We start from the raw sequence: 18,538 nt of genomic DNA on the forward strand, positions 1-18,538 counted from the left end.
TTTCCATTTATATTTATATATTATGCATACTATTGTATGTATGTTAGGTGTTTGTGTGTGTGTATGTGTGTGTATGTCGTGCATGTATGTGTGCGTGCGTATTGTGCATGTGTGTTTAAGTGTACATGTTTTAACTCATGTGTATGTGTGTGTGTGTGTGTGTGTGTGTATCTGTGTGTGCGTGTGTATCTGTATTGTGTGTGTGTGTTTACCTTATTAGCGTGAACATCTTTTGAAGAAAGAGAAAAGGACAATGTTCCACTTCCAAAAGTTTATTCATGTTATTAACACTATGAATTTAGGATGTCTTTTTTTGTCTATGGCAGTTTTTGTAATAATAAAAGTAAAAGGTAAGATTTGTAAGTGGTAAATATGTAAATGAAGAATATAAAATTAAAAGAAAAAGTGTTTAAAAGATAAAAGCTTTATTATTATTCCTCGTTCCTGTCAAAATAACCAACAGTGGTAGCAGACCGTGGTTTTCTGCAGTTTCCGGCAATCTATAAAAAGAAAAATATCGTCGAACACAACGTGAAAGAACAAAATGGCGTCAGGACAATATGAGTTTAAAATGAAACAGTTTGAAGGAGAAAATTTCGATACGTGGAAATACAGATTGAAAACTATATTAAGAGAGCAGGAATGCTTAGATGCTATAGAAAGTGAGAATTTTGCGATCAAAACAGAAAACATAAAAAAGGAAACAAGAGCAGTAAGCATTTTAGTAAGCTCCATAGCAGACAGTCATATTGAATATATAAAAGACGAGAAAACGGCATATGGGATGCTTAAGATATTAGAAGAAAACTTCATGAAGAAAAATACCAGAAGTAAAATATTTATAAGAAGACAATTAATGGAAATTAAGTTTAATGAAAATGAAAAATTGCAATCACACTTTACACAAATGGAGGAATTGTTTACACAACTCAAAAACGGAGGATCCACCCTGTCAGAGGAAGAAAAGGTGAATTACATCTTACTTAGTATGCCGAAATCTTATGAAGTAATAATAACAACTTTGGAAACTATGACTGATCTTAGTGTCAACTTTGTCAAAGAGAGATTGCTGGGGGAAGAGGAGAAAAGAAAGAAAACAAAATCAGAGGCGACAACAGCTGTCAAAAATGCTTTCCTGTGCTACAACTGTGGTTTGCCGGGCCATAAGAAGTTTCAATGCCATAATAGAGGGAGAGGACGTTACGGACCAGCCCGAGGAGGTAATGCAGGATGCGGACAAAAAGGTCAAGAAGGACAATACCTGAATGCAGGACGAGGACGTGGATATGCCAGAGTACGTGGACATGGCAGAGGACGAGGACAATATAGGGGACACTACTATGAAAAGAACCATCACACATTCCTGTCAACATTTGAAGAAGAGGAGGCACCGCTGTGTATTAGTGAGGTGAATGTAAATGAAAGTAACTACACTACATGGTGTGCAGACTCAGGTTGCTCTGATCACTTAACTAATAATAAAAGTTTCTTTATAGATTACATACAATTAAGTAAACCAAAAATAATTGCAGCAGCTAAAAATGGTATCATGTTACAAGCAATTGGCATAGGTAATATTAATGTAAAATGTTTTGTTGGTAGAAAAGAGTCTTATTTTACTATTAAAAATGTTTATTATGTCCCTGATTTAAGAAAGAACCTATTGTCAGTATCTAAAATAGAAAACCATGGCTTTAGAGTAGAATTTTACAAAGGTAAGATTAGAGTATACAACTATAATGATCTTACCATGATAGGAAATCAAGAAGGTTCACTTTATACAGTCAAATTGTTAATAGATAAACTGGAATGTGACTACACTAATATTGATGATGTTAACTTGTGGCATAGGCGCTTTGGACATTTAGGAATTAAAAATTTAAGTTTATTAAAACAAAATAACATGGTAAATGGATTAGGAGACTTAAAAACAAATAATTATGATACATTGTGTGAACAGTGTGTGACAGGTAAAATGACAAGACAACCATTTAATAGAGAGGGTCATAGGGCGTCCAGGCCTTTAGAATTAGTGCATACTGATGTGTGTGGGCCAATTAACCCACCAACAAGAAATGGATATCGCTATTTTATAACCTTTATTGATTATTATACTCATTTTGTAATGATATACCTATTAAATAATAAAAGTGAAGTTTTTAGTAAATTCAAACAATATTATTATTATGTTACAAACCATTTTAATAGGAACATCTTAAAACTTAGATCAGATAACGGTAAGGAATATGTAAATAAAGAATTTCAAGATTTTTGTTATTACAAAGGAATTAAATTGGAGTACACGGTCCCATATAATCCAGAAATGAATGGGGTAGCAGAGAGAATGAATAGAACGTTGTTGGAAAAGACCAGAACAATTTTATTAGATTCAACTTTAGGAAAAGAGTTTTGGGGAGATGCTGTATTGTACTCAGCATATGTTAGTAACCGAAGTCCATCAGCAGACAGGTACCATACTGCAAGTGAACTCTGGGAAGGAAGAAAACCGAATGTGTCAAACATGAGAGTATTTGGAAGTTTAGCATATAATTATGTACCAAAAGAGTGCAGACAGAAGCTTGATAACACCGGACGTAAGATGATTATGATTGGATATGCTCCAGCAGGTTACATACTCTTCGATCCTGAAACACAAAAGGAAGTACATGCAAGAAATGTGATATTCGATGAAAAACCTAAAGAAAAATATGTACCAAGAATTTACTTACCTTACCAAGATGTAGAAGAAAAAGATGAAGCACCCGAAGAAAGAAAAAAATCACCTGAAAAGAAAAAAGAAGAAGGTAAGAGAATAACAGAGAAGAATACAGAAGATAACACACAAGAGAAACAGAATAAAGAGTCATGTAGTGAAGAAAACACAGAAGTTTATGAAGATGCAGTGCAAAAATTAGAAAACCGACAGGTTGAAAAGGAGCTAGCAAGCAGGGAGAGACCTAGAAGAAATATTAGAAAACCTAAATGGCAAACAGATTACCAGTTAGATGATAATGAAGATACAGGAGATATATTATATGCTTTACTTACGATTCATTCTGACGCACCACAACATTTTGAAGAGATACAGAACAGAGAAGATAAACAGCAATGGGAAAATGCTATATCAGAAGAAATGAAAGTCCTACAAGAGAGTGAAACATGGAAGATAGTACCTAAACCAGAGAATAATAAGTTAATAGATACCAAGTGGATATTTACTAGAAAAGATATTGGAGACAAGGAAATATGTAAAGCAAGGTTGGTAGTAAGAGGATTCCAGCAAAAAGAAAATTTAGAAAACATTTACTCACCGGTTTTGAAACTGCAAACATTGAGAGTGTTGTTGTCAGTAGCAGCACACAGAGACTATAATATTCATCAAATGGATGTCAAAGGAGCTTTTCTTTATGGTAGGATAGATGAAGATGTATACTTGAAGCCCCCTCAGGGATTAAATATACCAGATGGTCATGTATTAAAACTAAATAAGTCACTATACGGATTAAAGAAATCTCCTAAATATTGGTATGAGAAATTTAACGAAGTTATAACTACTTATGGTTTTGAAAGATCTAATAATGATTATTGTTTATATTATAAGAAAGATATATACTTATTAATATATGTTGATGATTTGTTAATCTTTGGACCTAACAATAAAGAAATAGAAAAAATAAAAGGATATTTGTCAGAAAAATTTAGAATGAAAGATATGGGAAGTAATAATTTAACTTATTTGGGAATTTCTATATTAAAACAAAATGGACAGATCTATCTGAATCAAACTAAGTATTTACAAAATGTTCTAAAGAAATATGGTATGCAAAATTGTAAGGGCATTGACACACCTATGGATCCTAATTTACAACTAGACATAAACACTGACATAGACATGACGTTAGAAAACTATTGTAGATCACTCATAGGATCTTTAATGTATTGTATGGTTAGCACACTTAGTGCTGTGTGGCTACGGCACTAAAGAATTTAGCCACCCCCTCTCATCCCGTGGGTGTCGTAAGAGGCGACTAAGGGATAACAAGGTTCCACAACCATCTTGGAACTTAAGAAGCCGACCGATGGCGGGATAGCCATCCAACTGCTGGCTTTGAAATACACAGGCCGAAGACGGGCAGCAGCGTCTTTGGTGCGACAAAGCCAGTACTGCGGTCACCAACCCGCCTGCCCAGCGTGGTGACTATGGGCAAAACACATGAGTTCACGTTATTTTTGACGTAAACTTGTGGAGGCCTATGTCCAGCAGTGGACTGTATAGGCTGTAATGATGATGGTTAGCACTAGACCTGATTTAGCTACAGCTGTTTCATACTTAAGCAGATTTCAAGGAACACCTAGTGTAAAACTTGTAAAAGCTTTAAAGCGAGTTCTTAGATACATAAAACAAACAGTTAATTATCAGTTAACTTATACCAATTGTAATGTTAATAATAATAATACTCTAGTAGGATATGCTGATTCTGATTTTGCTAGAAGCATGGACAGAAAGTCTACTAGTGGTTATGTTTTTAAACTTTATGGTAATACTATTTCTTGGAAGTCTAAAAAACAAAATATTGTGACATTAAGTACTACTGAGGCTGAGTTAGTTGCTTTGTGTGAAAGTTGTGTAGAGTCTTGCTGGTTAATAAAATTACTTAAAGATGTAGATGTTAACTTGAAACATGTAACTATTTTTGAAGATAATCAGAGCACTATAAAGACTGTTAATAATCCTGATCAGAAACGTCTCAAACATATTGATATAAAATACAATTTTATTAAGGAAAAGGTAGAACAGGGACTCATTAAGGTAATTTATATTTCTACAAATAATCAGTTAGCAGATTTAATGACAAAGCCTCTAACCACTCATCATTTTAGAAAGTTTGTTACTTTGTTGGGTTTGGAAGATTGTAACATTGAGGGAGAGTGTTGAGAAAAGGACAATGTTCCACTTCCAAAAGTTTTTTCATGTTATTAACACTATGAATTTAGGATGTCTTTTTTTGTCTATGGCAGTTTTTGTAATAATAAAAGTAAAAGGTAAGATTTGTAAGTGGTAAATATGTAAATGAAGAATATAAAATTAAAGAAAAAGTGTTTAAAAGATAAAAGCTTTATTATTATTCCTCGTTCCTGTCAAAATAACCAACACAATATCGTAATAATACTGAACTTTTAACCAGTTATTAAGTTTTTCTTTACATTTTTTGTTATTTAAAGGGTAAATGTTAATAATAGCATTAATCTTATTATAGAGTGAAGGGCCCAGATAGGATTGAAATTTTTGCGCAAATCTTGTTTTATGGGGCGGAAGATAGCAAACCTTATCTTTACGACGAACTGATGCTATTTCTTCTGAAAAAACTAATTTTGAGTGCTGAGCTATAATGGTTTCTTTAATAAATAATTGCCTAACGGTGAGGACGCCACAGTTAGTAAGTAAAGATCTTTAGTAGGGTATCTAAAAGGTTTAAACGTCATTACTTTAAGTAGTGCTCTCTATGCACGTTCAAGTTCAATCATGTGCGTTTTACAGGTACCGCCCCACGATGTTATACAATATAATATTATAGATTGTGCTAGTGCATAGTATAATGATTTCAACAAATTAAATTCCGCTATATGGCGTAACGTTTTAAATACGTAGATTAATATTCTAGTTCTTTTGGCAAGTAAATTTATATGACTCTTCCATGAAAATGTATCATCCAGTTGTACTCCTAGATACTTAATAGTTTCGGTTTTAGTGAGACACATACAAGAGCAAGTAGAATTTTGCATGGATCTTGAGCCACAAGAGTGAAACCGTATAGGGTACTCACCGTCTGCCGGGATACACCGCTTAGATATGCCAAAATATATAACTTTGGTTTTTGAGACATTAAGTGTGAGAGAGTTATTTTGCATCCATTGGGACACTATACCTAGTCCAGTCTCTGCCAGTGTTGTAGCATCTTCCCAGATTTTGTCATAACAAACCAGAACAGTGTCATCTGCATATGTGATTATTTTACAGTTCGGTAAATTAAGATTGCACAATTCATTAATATATATTAGAAATAGGCTAGGACCAAGAACGCTTCCCTGAGGAACCCCGTACAATATATCGGTATCAGAACTATAATAATCTCCCAGCTTAACCTTTTGTTTGCGGTTACTTAAATAATCGGTGAATAATTTGTGTACAGTGCCACGAATACCAATACACTCCAACTTCCTCAGCAGCATGGGAATAGAAACCGTGTCAAAGGCGTTGGCCAGATCCAGAAATACTCCTACACATTTAAACTTTTTATCCAGCTAAGCTCCTACAAATTCACAGAGATCAGAAACAGCGTCCCTAGTCGATTTCCCGGCTCTGAAACCATACTGGTTGTTTGAGAGAATGTTCTCTTTATCTAAATATGAAAGAAGTTTTTTATTTATAATTTTCTCTAGTATTTTAGCGAACACTGTTAAAATCGAAATTGGCCGATAATTACTGATAGAATTTTTATCACCATGCTTATAAATTGGATGAACAATTGATATCTTAAAAGCCTGTGGAAAGACACCGCTATTAATGGATAGATTCACTATGTGCGTCAAAAGAGGAGCTATTGTTTTTTTGGTGGACTTAATTATATTTGTAGGTATGTTATTCCATCCGGTAGCACAGTCGTTCTTAAGGTTGTTAATGACATTTAAGATATCCTGATCCGTGACCTCTGACATGTACATGGAGTTAACTGTCGTATTAAAAAGGCAATCCGAAGTGAAATTGGTAAGATGATCGCATGACGTTGATGTTATTTTAGCGGCTAAAGTTTTTCCTACATCAGCAAAGTATTGATTAGCATATTCGATAGATTTTTCTGGGGTTTTCTTAATTTTTAGTAGGTCGATTGCAGGTTGTTTATTAGTTTGAGAGTTAGTATAGGTTTTAATGAGTCTCCAGGTTGTCTTTGGATTTTTTGAGCATTTTTTTAACTGGTCCTGTTCATATGATCTTTTTATTCTCTTAAGCAAGTCATTACAGAAATTTCTATACCGAGTGTATGTTATCTTTAGAATCGTGTTGTTTGGGTTTTTCTTAAGCTTGAGATGAAGTATGTCCCGATTCTTCATACAACGGATTAATCCGGGGGTTATCCAGGGCTTAATACATCGAGTTCGCCTAGTAACTGTAAGCATAGTAGTGTTTGCCGTTGCAAGATTAGAGAGAACACCAACAAGTCTATCAGCTGCCCAGTTTGCATCCATTGAATATAAGATATCGCTGAAGTCAAAAGACCCGATATCTGATATAAGCTTATCATGGTTCAGTTTATGAATAACTGATTTATATTTGTATTTGGGTATTTTGTTCACGCTCATCTCAACGACAGCTGAATAGTGGTCAGTAACGGAGGACGTTATTATTATAGTTTTTGTAGGGTTTTTTGATTTGATCAATGCGTGATCTAGGCAGTTGTTCCCTCTAGTCGGATATTCGTGACTAGGTATAAATACCATGACTAGCTAATAGTTTGAGATAATCTGGAGCTTTACTATCAATGCTATTTGTCTTAATATCGATATATATGTCACCCATAATTATTATATTAGTGAATTTTGAATATAACTTAAGAATATCATTTAATGAATCGAGAAAATTGTTAATATTCCTATAAGATGGAGACACCTATAGATACCAAAGACAACAGTATCTGTATTGAGTTTAACTGAAAGGCATGTTGCATCGGATATGTGTATTTCATCAACATCACAAGACAAATCATCTCTGGTATATACTACTATGCCGTCATTTTGATTGTTGTTATTTTTTGAGTAATTTATATTGTATCCAGATAGCGTAGGCAAGTTTGTAGTTTTGTTAATCCACGATTCAGTTAGTATATATATATCACAGCAAAATTCTAATCTACTTAAAAATATTTCAATTCCTCCATATTCTTTCTAATACTTCTAATGTTTTGAGTCAAAATTGTCAAACTTTTGTGCGAGCCCTTTAGTAGATATTTGCCAGATTCTGTTGTAGTTAAAAACGATTCACCAGGGTTAATTTCATCAATACAGTCATTAGTAGCATTTTCTTGTAGAAAATCGAATTTTATTTAGATAAGTAATGTGACAAACAAAGATGGAGTATTTTGTAGCACTACGTGTGTGAGTGAGGGATCTTATGAAAGTGTGAGTACGTAATTTTTGTCTTAGTAACTTGGTTGTACAGTGTATGAGATAGACGATTTATAGTTTTATTAAGTTTTATTGAGGAGTGTAGATAAAATGTGTATGCATAATATAACAAAAAATTTGAAAGAATTACCCTTAGAGCATTTAGTCGTAAAACATGAACGCCAATGAACGTCACTTCTGATACTAGTCATTTTTGGGTTTTCAAATTGTTCAGTTGAGCTTCATCCTTCACTTCTATATATTGGGTTTCATCGGTCTTCCTAATATAAATCCTTCCATTTCTTGTCCAACAATACTTGAAATTGGCTATTTTCGCAATATCCCGAGCTAGGAAAAAGAGTCTTCGTCCTTTAGGAGTGAGAGCTTCAGACACGTATATTGGCTTGGAATTATTGTCTAATCCTATAGATGTAGTGTTGAGTTTGTTATTCGGATTATTTTTGTTGTACGTTTTAGATTTTTTTATTATTTCTTGTTTAGTGTTTTTGCTCTTGAACTCAGTTATTATTGTTTTGTGTTCCGCCTTACTTTTCAGGACAAAAACATAATTTATCTCATTTTTCTGTATGTCTACTTTAATGGCTTTGCAAGTATTTAAAACGATGTCAGATAACTGTGCCTTATCAAATTTATCGTCTTTTAATGGAACATTCCTAATTTCCACAGTAGAGGATCTCATAGAGCGTTCCATATCCTCTATTTTGCTTTCCAAAGTAGTGATCCGAAGAAGATTGGCTTTGCTTTCATTTTCAAGTTTTTCCACCTTTTCATGCAACGAATTGAAATGGGAGTACAGAAACTCAAGAGATTTCTCGATTTCTGTATTAGTTTCACTTATTTTTTGGTTCTGGATTTTAATTTCTGAAATATCAGATGCGAGTTTAGAAAGTGTCTCTGTTTGGCTTTCTTTCCATTCCAAGAGTAGTCCTTTAAGATCACCTGATGAGCATTGTTGAACTGGGGATTCTCTACGTCTTTTAAAACGTTGGCCACCGCAGAAGGATTCCATATTAATTTCAGTATTACCGATATCCGAGTCGGACAAAGTGATTTGGCTGTCACCCTTTGGTGGAGATCTTATTATATTAATACTTTCGGCATGATAAATTCTCGGTGAAGTTCACAATTTTAGTGTCGCACTCGTGAGTGACCAAAATTATTTGAGCTCCCAGTTGACTTGAATAATACTAATGACTTGAAAAATATGCTATTCGTGTATCTTTATATACTTGACGTAATTTGAATAGGGCAAAAATGAACTCTGACAAAAAATACGTCCAAACACCTTCGCTGTGCGAACGAGACTCGAACTAGACTATGAACACTAGTTTTTATGCTGTTTGTTTCAGCTTAAAAGGGGCGAACGAACTTTTATTTGTTCACTCAATTTGTTCGTACTCGATTTCAGTGTGTATGAGAATTGAATATAGAATTCTGTTCTCTAAGTGTTTTCAATTATACACGAATGAGTTGTATCTTTTTGATGATTAAAATAAAATAATATTGAATGTCAAATATAAAGGTATAGATTATACACATGCTATAGATAGTAATAGTAGACAAAACCTTACGAAGAATCTAAAAGTACTCGTAGTAAAATTAAAATATACACAAAAGAATTGTTTATTCAACACTCTTGTTTTATAATTCATACACATGCACAGTCAAAATACGATTCTGAAATGAGAAAAAAAAATAAGGAAAAGTGCACAGATTATATATTATGCTCAAATGTCAGTTGCTCTTTTTTATAAATGAGGTCCTAAGTATAATTATTTTTAATTGATATCTAAACTCTTTTGAGAAATAAAACCGTCTTATTTTAGGTACTAGATATCATTAGTACGATATGACAACATGAGTTTCACAAACGTTTACATGTCACAGAACTAATGCAATTAATATTAATTAGGTGTAGCAATTACATTCATTAATTAAGACGATGCGACAGTAATATTAGTTGTAAAGCGAGGGCTTCATCTGTGCAAACAAGCGAGATTACTACCACAAAGAGACTCAGTGTCGCTCCTTATCGCATCTATGACCGTAGCTTGATAGATGATCGTTTAAATGTCTAGTGTACGCAATTAATACTTAGGTAATAGTTACCATATACAAGATACTTCTCATGGATTCGCATAGACTTGAAAATTGAGTAGCCTAAGAAGTTGAGAAGTAACCTGGATAAAGTCTTTATCGGTCGGATTTTGACTTAAAGTTTAAAAAAAAATTGATACGGTAATCTTTGTATGGGGATATTTATAAGCTGTTTTTTAAATAATTAATTGTGCTTGCTCGCAAACGAACAAACCGTCTCCATAAAAGCCTAGTGCTTGTCATATAGTCTCATTTTAATCGACCCTACTATCGAGTTCTGACGAGAATATTTTGAGTTATACCTCATCATTATCATTACAGCCTATACAGTCCACTGCTGGACATATGCCTACACAAGTTTACGCCAAAAATAACGTGAACTCATGTGTTTTGCCCATAGTCACCACGCTGAGCAGGCGGGTTGGTGACCGCAGTACTGGCTTTGTCGCACCGAAGACGCTGCTGCCCATCTTCGGCCTGTGTATTTTAAAGCCAGCAGTTGGATGGTTATCCCGCCACCGGTCGGCTTTTTAAGTTCCAAGGTGGTAGTGGAACTGTGTTATCCCTTAGTCGCCTCTTACGACACCCACGGGAAGAGAGGGGGTGGCTATATTCTTTAATACCGTAGCCACACAGTATTTTAGTTAGTAGTTAGTGAGTTATACCTATTATACATATATTCAACTGACTATTTATTGACCACCTACGTTGTATTACTCGTCAATGTAAACTAAGGTCGGCTTGGTAGGCAAAAACAATTATTAATATTTCAACAACGTGGCAAATTTAGTAACTCAATATGAACTAAGTATGTCCTGGCATAAAAATAAATCGAATTTTTGTCTCAAATAAACAGCAAGAAGTGACTTCAAGAAACGAAATAAGTCAAGTGATTTAAATTTTCATAAAACTGTCTTTTGACATTTGAAAATAATGCAAAGTTTATGCTGTTCTTAAAATTTAATATATAACTTTACTAAGACATATCCTGTGAGGGTGCACTTTGCTATAATTTTATGTGTTTCCAAGCAGTTTTGTTCCATTCAGTATTTTGACGACGACTTTCTCATATTAAGTTTAACTTGAGAAAGCGCTTCGTAGGATTGATTTGATCATTTTTAGAATACGTTTAAAACTATTTTAATATTTTAACGTCCTCCATTCGCCGACTTATTTAAATAAAATTGGTGATGACATATCGTATCTTTCGTTTAAAAATGTATGTAGATTATATTTGGTAAATAAATTCTCTATGTATATCCAGATTAAATATATACATTATATTTAATAGTATATATAACTGTATGAATAATAATAGTATTTACTTTACTCGATTGAGTCGTCTCGAATAATTTGATACAAAAAGGCTAAGTTTGAACAAGTGAGCCTTATGATTTTTCATTAAGTACGTCGTTTATTTGTTGTAAACGTTTTTTTTTTTTTTTAATATAAAAAACGATTATATCTCAGTATGAAGTGAAATTATGACAATAAGAATCATAATATCAAACAATTATTTTAAAAATACATTTATATTATCGTAGTAAGTAGTTCCGTGGAAGGACAATCATTGGTATACAATTCAGACATGGCGGCGGCGGTTACGGGTTCGATCCCCGCACATGAAAAACATTTGTATTGGCCATACAGGTGTTTGCCGTGGTCTGGGTGTTTGTGCAGTCCTAGTGGGTCTCCCCACCGTGCCTCGGAGAGCACGTTAAGCCGTCGGTCCCGGTTGTTATCATGTACACCTGATAGCGATCGTTACTCATAGTAGGGAATATATCCACCAACCCGCATTGGAGCAGCGTGGTGGATTAAGCTCTGATCCTTCTCCTACATGGGGAAAGAGGCCTATGCCCAGTAGTGGGATATTACAGGCTGAAGCGTATACAATTGAGAACTTAACATTATATAGATATGTATATACGAGTATATAGCGTCGGATCGTGTCCTTGTTTATTTGTCTCAGGACTGCTCATCTAGTCTACTGTTAAGCGCGCATATGTATATAGATAAGCAGTACAAATTGCATGCTATATCAAGAAATAACTGTAACGCCATGGATGTTGTTTAACAGAGTAAAAATAAATATAAATAATACTAATGTATAATAATATGTGCTCGTATGGTGCATTTCGTAAAAAAATGTTTAATTGTACTTTTCTCCAGGCCAGGAAACGGCAACAGTATCTACGTGGCTACGGGACCAGAAATTGAAGCACTTGTCGGCTCCACCGCACACCTCGACTGCAAAGTCGACGCCCTTCATGACAAACTGGTAATATTTATGATGGTATTTAGTCTAATGTATTCTTAAAGTTAATAGTTATGATAATATATAAAATTAATAATAATAAAAAACATTTAGGAAAATAGCCTTGTTGAACATACAAACTAGGAGTGTCATCGGTAATGATGTCATGATGTTGCAACTTTTCTTGTACTTTTAATCTTATTAATTTCATGGTGTACATTTTCGCAATTATTATATATTCATTAACATTCAATATACATTTTTATCGGTATATCAAACGTTAGTAGAAATTAAAAACTTCATAATGTTTATATATATACAACTAGATCGGTAAACAAACGTACGGCTGGTTTACTTGATGGTAAGCGATTACCGTAGCTTACAGACGCCTGTAACAACAGAAGCATTGCAAGCGCGTTGCCGACTCTACCCGTAATTCCGGGAGCTCTGGTCACCCTACTCACCAACACAACACTGCTTGAAAACAGTACTTACTATTTAGTTGTGATCTTCTGTAAGGTCGAGGTAAAACCCCAGTCGGGCTGGTCCATATTTTGAGCAAGAAATTTCCTGCTGTCCCCTACCTCAGTTGATATAATATATACAGTATTCTATCTTAGTTCGTATAACGTAGCTGCTAAAATTAGGTCTAATTTTGATACGCCTATTCATTAATCATAGACAAGCTATTACAATTATTATAAAGTCATAACATGTAGCAGTTATGAATTACACTATGATAATGTCACACTGTACTAATTAATATGCGTTATATTCTTGAACATTACAATTTGTTGCCAATATGCAATTAACCTGGACAAGTAGACTGACCTATCCTATACTTACCTTATATGATGCAAGCTTTGTTAATTAATTTACATTAATAGATTAATTATAATTAGTGATCTATAGATGTAGTTGTAAATGATTACTAAAATTAATCTTTATATAACTATATTTTAGATCGTAATAATAGTATGTAATAGAGTATTTTTTAGACTGCACCTTTTTCATTTGTTTTTTGGCTATATTTCTTGTAAGGATAAATTGTCTTTTTCTTTTATTGCCGTTTTTATTTTTAATATTTTGTTCTTATTTTAAAAAGCTTAATAAACTTAAAATCTTACTAAACTTGGACCAGCTATTTCCATTTCATCTATAATTAATAATTTTCCTTGAAATCTTACACTGTATTTTATAACTTAAGTACATATTTTATCTGTACCTTCAAAACTGATCGTATAACAAATATTAATACAATACTATTTTTTATTTATGTATAATTGTATTAAATATTATGCGTTATGGTTACTTTTATTAGCGTATTGATCGATATTCTGAGTATAAATATAAATGAAAAAAATGCTGTAGCATATTATTGATTCAACAACAAAAGTACTAAGGAAATAATTTAGTAATACAATTAATATACATACATACGCACATGCTCACACAAACGCATGCCCACGCACATAATATACACTAACATTAACATGGAAGGTTTCAAAAAATTTGAATATAAATTCAAGTAGGGATTATTATTATTATTATATCCTTCGGTATTTACAAAAAATATTTTTCCAATTAAATCTGATATTCACTACGGAGTTTAAAAAACAATACTGAAGATGGGGTATAAAATACTCTTGAGTTTAAAGGCCTTTATCTGTTAATGAAAAGGTCATTTCAAATTGTTACTCAAATTATTTTTTTGGAAATAAAGTAAATATCATAATGACATCGACGGCGAATATTAAAATGATCAATATATATGGCATACATATCATTGAACAGTCATTTCCCGTTCCAGTTTGAGCGTTTTTCCCGGAAGCTTATGTATAATCTGTAAGAGGGAAATTTCAGTATCATTTAGAAGTATTTTAAGGATGACATAAAAATAGAACAAATAATTTAAGAGGATTACGTATGTTTAATAAGAAAATGTCATTTAATAATAACAAAAAGAAAACGAAACTATGAAAAATAAAAATAAAAACACATTTTTCTGTATCAAGATACATAATTATATAGTATGCTTTGACAATAACACACTGTCCAGTAAATTCAGATTAGTTAGTTCAGTCTAGCCCTCAAAACTGTTTTGGCTCCTATTAAAAACATCGTTAGATCGTACAGGTGAGTCATCTACGGCCTTCGTGCATTTATTTTTAAACAAAGCAATGACAATTTCTTCGATAATTTGAGACTAGCTAGCAAGGCTACAAAGACACTCTAAGCATTATACGTTCGACGTGTGCGACGAGTGCGAAGACGTTATACGAACAATAATTGTGTTTACTCGCAAACGAAAAAAACTGACTTCAATTACATCGACAAGTAATACAACGTAAGTAGACAAAAAAAAAATTAACAAACGAACTAGTCGTCACTACGATTTTCGAGGGTTGCCCTCGATTTCTCTGGGATCCCATCATCAGATCCTGGTTTCCTTATCATGTTACCACACTTGGGATATCTCCTTTCCAACAAAAAAGAATTATCAAAATCTGTTCATAAACGATGAAATTATCCCCAATATATATATATATATATATATATATATATATATATATATATATATATATATATATATACAAGGTCGAATTGAGTAACCTCCTTTTTTTTTAAGTCGGTTAAAAAGTAGGACGAATCATCACAAGCGGCTAGCATAATAAATAATATACATCTACCTTCAGAATTCAAATTTACCATTGCCACTCAAGGACAAACTTGCTAAGATTTAAAGACATATTAGTTTTAATTACAAGTCATATAGTATAAATAAACCAAATGATAATAATCCGATAATGAGTGAACGCTGGAAAGTCTGTTTATTAAGGAAGGTTCTAGGTTATGTGACGTCACGCTTCGACTCTTAAAAGCGGTACAAATAACTTTAACACCTACGTTAACATTACAATAGGAAAATAATTTACAAAAAGAAATAAAAATTCTAAATATATATTTACGTTGAAGTTCATAGGTCGATCGGTCTTAGTTTGAGATAGCTGTAGGCTAAATATATAATATTACATAAAGTACGTGACTCCAGCTGCGTTGTTATTTATTACACATACCTTCGTACATTATTTTAAATCATCTACTTGGATAGTCTGGAAAAAATAGCTAACTAGCTCTAAGTACACCACAATCTGCATCTTTTGTAAAACTGTGTGACGTGTGTGTCTCGTGTGCAACAAAGTACCAATAAATGTCATGTGTCAGATTTGACACTCGATAGGAATTTACTCTTTAAGAACGTTTACCATATTTCAAAATTAAACTGTTTTATTAAAAGACCAAATTGAAACTAATTAAGACGCTAAAGCTCTAAATTATACATATGTAACAAAACATAATTTTACCGTCGTTATTAGTGTCGGTACAGTTAATATTAGTAGGTATACTTTTATGTTTTTATTTGTCACTGAGCTTCAGCGTCTCAGAGCGTCAGCGTTAGTTGTTTCACACGACTTCACTCCCCATGTTTTTTCATACCATGTGCCTTATATCCTCCCTTAAGGAGTATACTCCAGTTAATAAATTATAACTTTTTTTTATGTCAGTAGGTCAGCAAACAAGCGTACGGCTCACCTGATGGTAAGCGATTACCGTAGCTTATAGACACCTGCAACACCAGAAGCATCGCAAGCGCGTTGCCGACCCAATCCCCAATCCCCCCAGGAGCTCTGGTCACCTTACTCACCAACAGGAACACAATACTGCTTGAAAACAGTATTATTTTGCTGTGATCTTCTGTAAGGTCGAGGTACTACCCCAGTCGGGCTGCTCCATATTTTGAGCAGGAAATTCCTGCTGTGCCCTACCTCAGTTAAAATAACTGATTACAGACCGACCTCTAAGCAGATCAAAAGGGTTTTTTGACTTGTGTACCTTTTGAATAATTGATTTTCCGAAACAAAAACAATGTTACTAAACAGTTCAGTAATTCCAGAAATATGAGCGTTGAAACAAACAAATAGCTTTATTAAATAAAATGTAGATGTTTGTATGTTGAAAAAAAATCTTAGGCCGGATGTTTTCAAAGCTAGCGTAGCAATAAAATATCGTATAACTTTGGATGAAGAAGCTGAGAAAAACCTACATTAAGTTCGCCTCTGAATATGTTTTTCTCGAACAACTACGATTGAGGCTCTTTGAAAGTGTAAAAGTTTAGTTTGAAATGTTGTATTAGCTTGATAAAAGTAAAAATAAGGCGAATTTATGGAAATTGAAAATATAATTATTAATACTATTTTGCACAATGAATTTAATGTTTAAGTCTTTTATTTACATAGTGGGAAAATTGATTTCAATATATCGTCATCATCGCTTTAGCCTATCGCAGTGCACTGGACGCCTCCCCGCCTGGATGCCTGCCTGCCTGCCTGCCTGCCTGCCTGCCTGCCTGCCTGCCTGCCTGCCTGCCTGCCTGCCTGCCTGCCTGCCTGCCTGCCTGCCTGCCTGCCTGCCTGCCTGCCTGCCTGTCTGCCTGCCTGCCTGCCTGCCTGCCTGCCTGCCTGCCTGCCTGCCTGCCTGCCTGCCTGCCTGCCTGCCTGCCTGCCTGCCTGCCTGCCTGCCTGCCTGCCTGCCTGCCTGCCTGCCTGCCTGCCTGCCTGCCTGCCTGCCTGCCTGCCTGCCTGCCTGCCTGCCTGCCTGCCTGCCTGCCTGCCTGCCTGCCTGCCTGCCTGCCTGCCTGCCTGCCTGCCTGCCTGCCTGCCTGCCTGCCTGCCTGCCTGCCTGCCTGCCTGCCTGCCTGCCTGCCTGCCTGCCTGCCTGCCTGCCTGCCTGCCTGCCTGCCTGCCTGCCTGCCTGCCTGCCTGCCTGCCTGCCTGCCTGCCTGCCTGCCTGCCTGCCTGCCTGCCTGCCTGCCTGCCTGCCTGCCTGCCTGCCTGCCTGCCTGCCTGCCTGCCTGCCTGCCTGCCTGCCTGCCTGCCTGCCTGCCTGCCTGCCTGCCTGCCTGCCTGCCTGCCTGCCTGCCTGCCTGCCTGCCTGCCTGCCTGCCTGCCTGCCTGCCTGTCTGTCTGTCTGTCTGTCTGTCTGTCTGTCTGTCTGTCTGTCTGTCTGTCTGTCTGTCTGTCTGTCTGTCTGTCTGTCTGTCTGTCTGTCTGTCTGTCTGTCTGTCTGTCTGTCTGTCTGTCTGTCTGTCTGTCTGTCTGTCTGTCTGTCTGTCTGTCTGTCTGTCTGTCTGTCTGTCTGTCTGTCTGTCTGTCTGTCTGTCTGTCTGTCTGTCTGTCTGTCTGTCTGTCTGTCTGTCTGTCTGTCTGTCTGTCTGTCTGTCTGTCTGTCTGTCTGTCTGTCTGTCTGTCTGTCTGTCTGTCTGTCTGTCTGTCTGTCTGTCTGTCTGTCTGTCTGTCTGTCTGTCTGTCTGTCTGTCTGTCTGTCTGTCTGTCTGTCTGTCTGTCTGTCTGTCTGTCTGTCTGTCTGTCTGTCTGTCTGTCTGTCTGTCTGTCTGTCTGTCTGTCTGTCTGTCTGTCTGTCTGTCTGTCTGTCTGTCTGTCTGTCTGTCTGTCTGTCTGTCTGTCTGTCTGTCTGTCTGTCTGTCTGTCTGTCTGTCTGTCTGTCTGTCTGTCTGTCTGTCTGTCTGTCTGTCTGTCTGTCTGTCTGTCTGTCTGTCTGTCTGTCTGTCTGTCTGTCTGTCTGTCTGTCTGTCTGTCTGTCTGTCTGTCTGTCTGTCTGTCTGTCTGTCTGTCTGTCTGTCTGTCTGTCTGTCTGTCTGTCTGTCTGTCTGTCTGTCTGTCTGTCTGTCTGTCTGTCTGTCTGTCTGTCTGTCTGTCTGTCTGTCTGTCTGTCTGTCTGTCTGTCTGTCTGTCTGTCTGTCTGTCTGTCTGTCTGTCTGTCTGTCTGTCTGTCTGTCTGTCTGTCTGTCTGTCTGTCTGTCTGTCTGTCTGTCTGTCTGTCTGTCTGTCTGTCTGTCTGTCTGTCTGTCTGTCTGTCTGTCTGTCTGTCTGTCTGTCTGTCTGTCTGTCTGTCTGTCTGTCTGTCTGTCTGTCTGTCTGTCTG

General features: G+C 35.7%; 1 protein-coding gene across 1 annotated transcript in view; it reads left to right on the plus strand.

Annotated features, from left to right (window-relative positions):
• The window catches only part of LOC123653720 (vascular endothelial growth factor receptor 3-like), a 47,060-nt gene that overhangs the window by 12,724 nt on the left and 15,798 nt on the right, over positions 1–18,538 (plus strand). Inside the window, exon 3 of the mRNA XM_045589708.1 lies at positions 12,451–12,559. Within this exon, the coding sequence (XP_045445664.1) occupies positions 12,451–12,559 (109 nt within the window). The remainder of the gene's footprint in view (positions 1–12,450; positions 12,560–18,538) is intronic.

Source organism: Melitaea cinxia, chromosome 5, assembly GCF_905220565.1.
Source record: "Melitaea cinxia chromosome 5, ilMelCinx1.1, whole genome shotgun sequence".
Lineage (NCBI taxonomy): Eukaryota > Metazoa > Arthropoda > Insecta > Lepidoptera > Nymphalidae > Melitaea > Melitaea cinxia.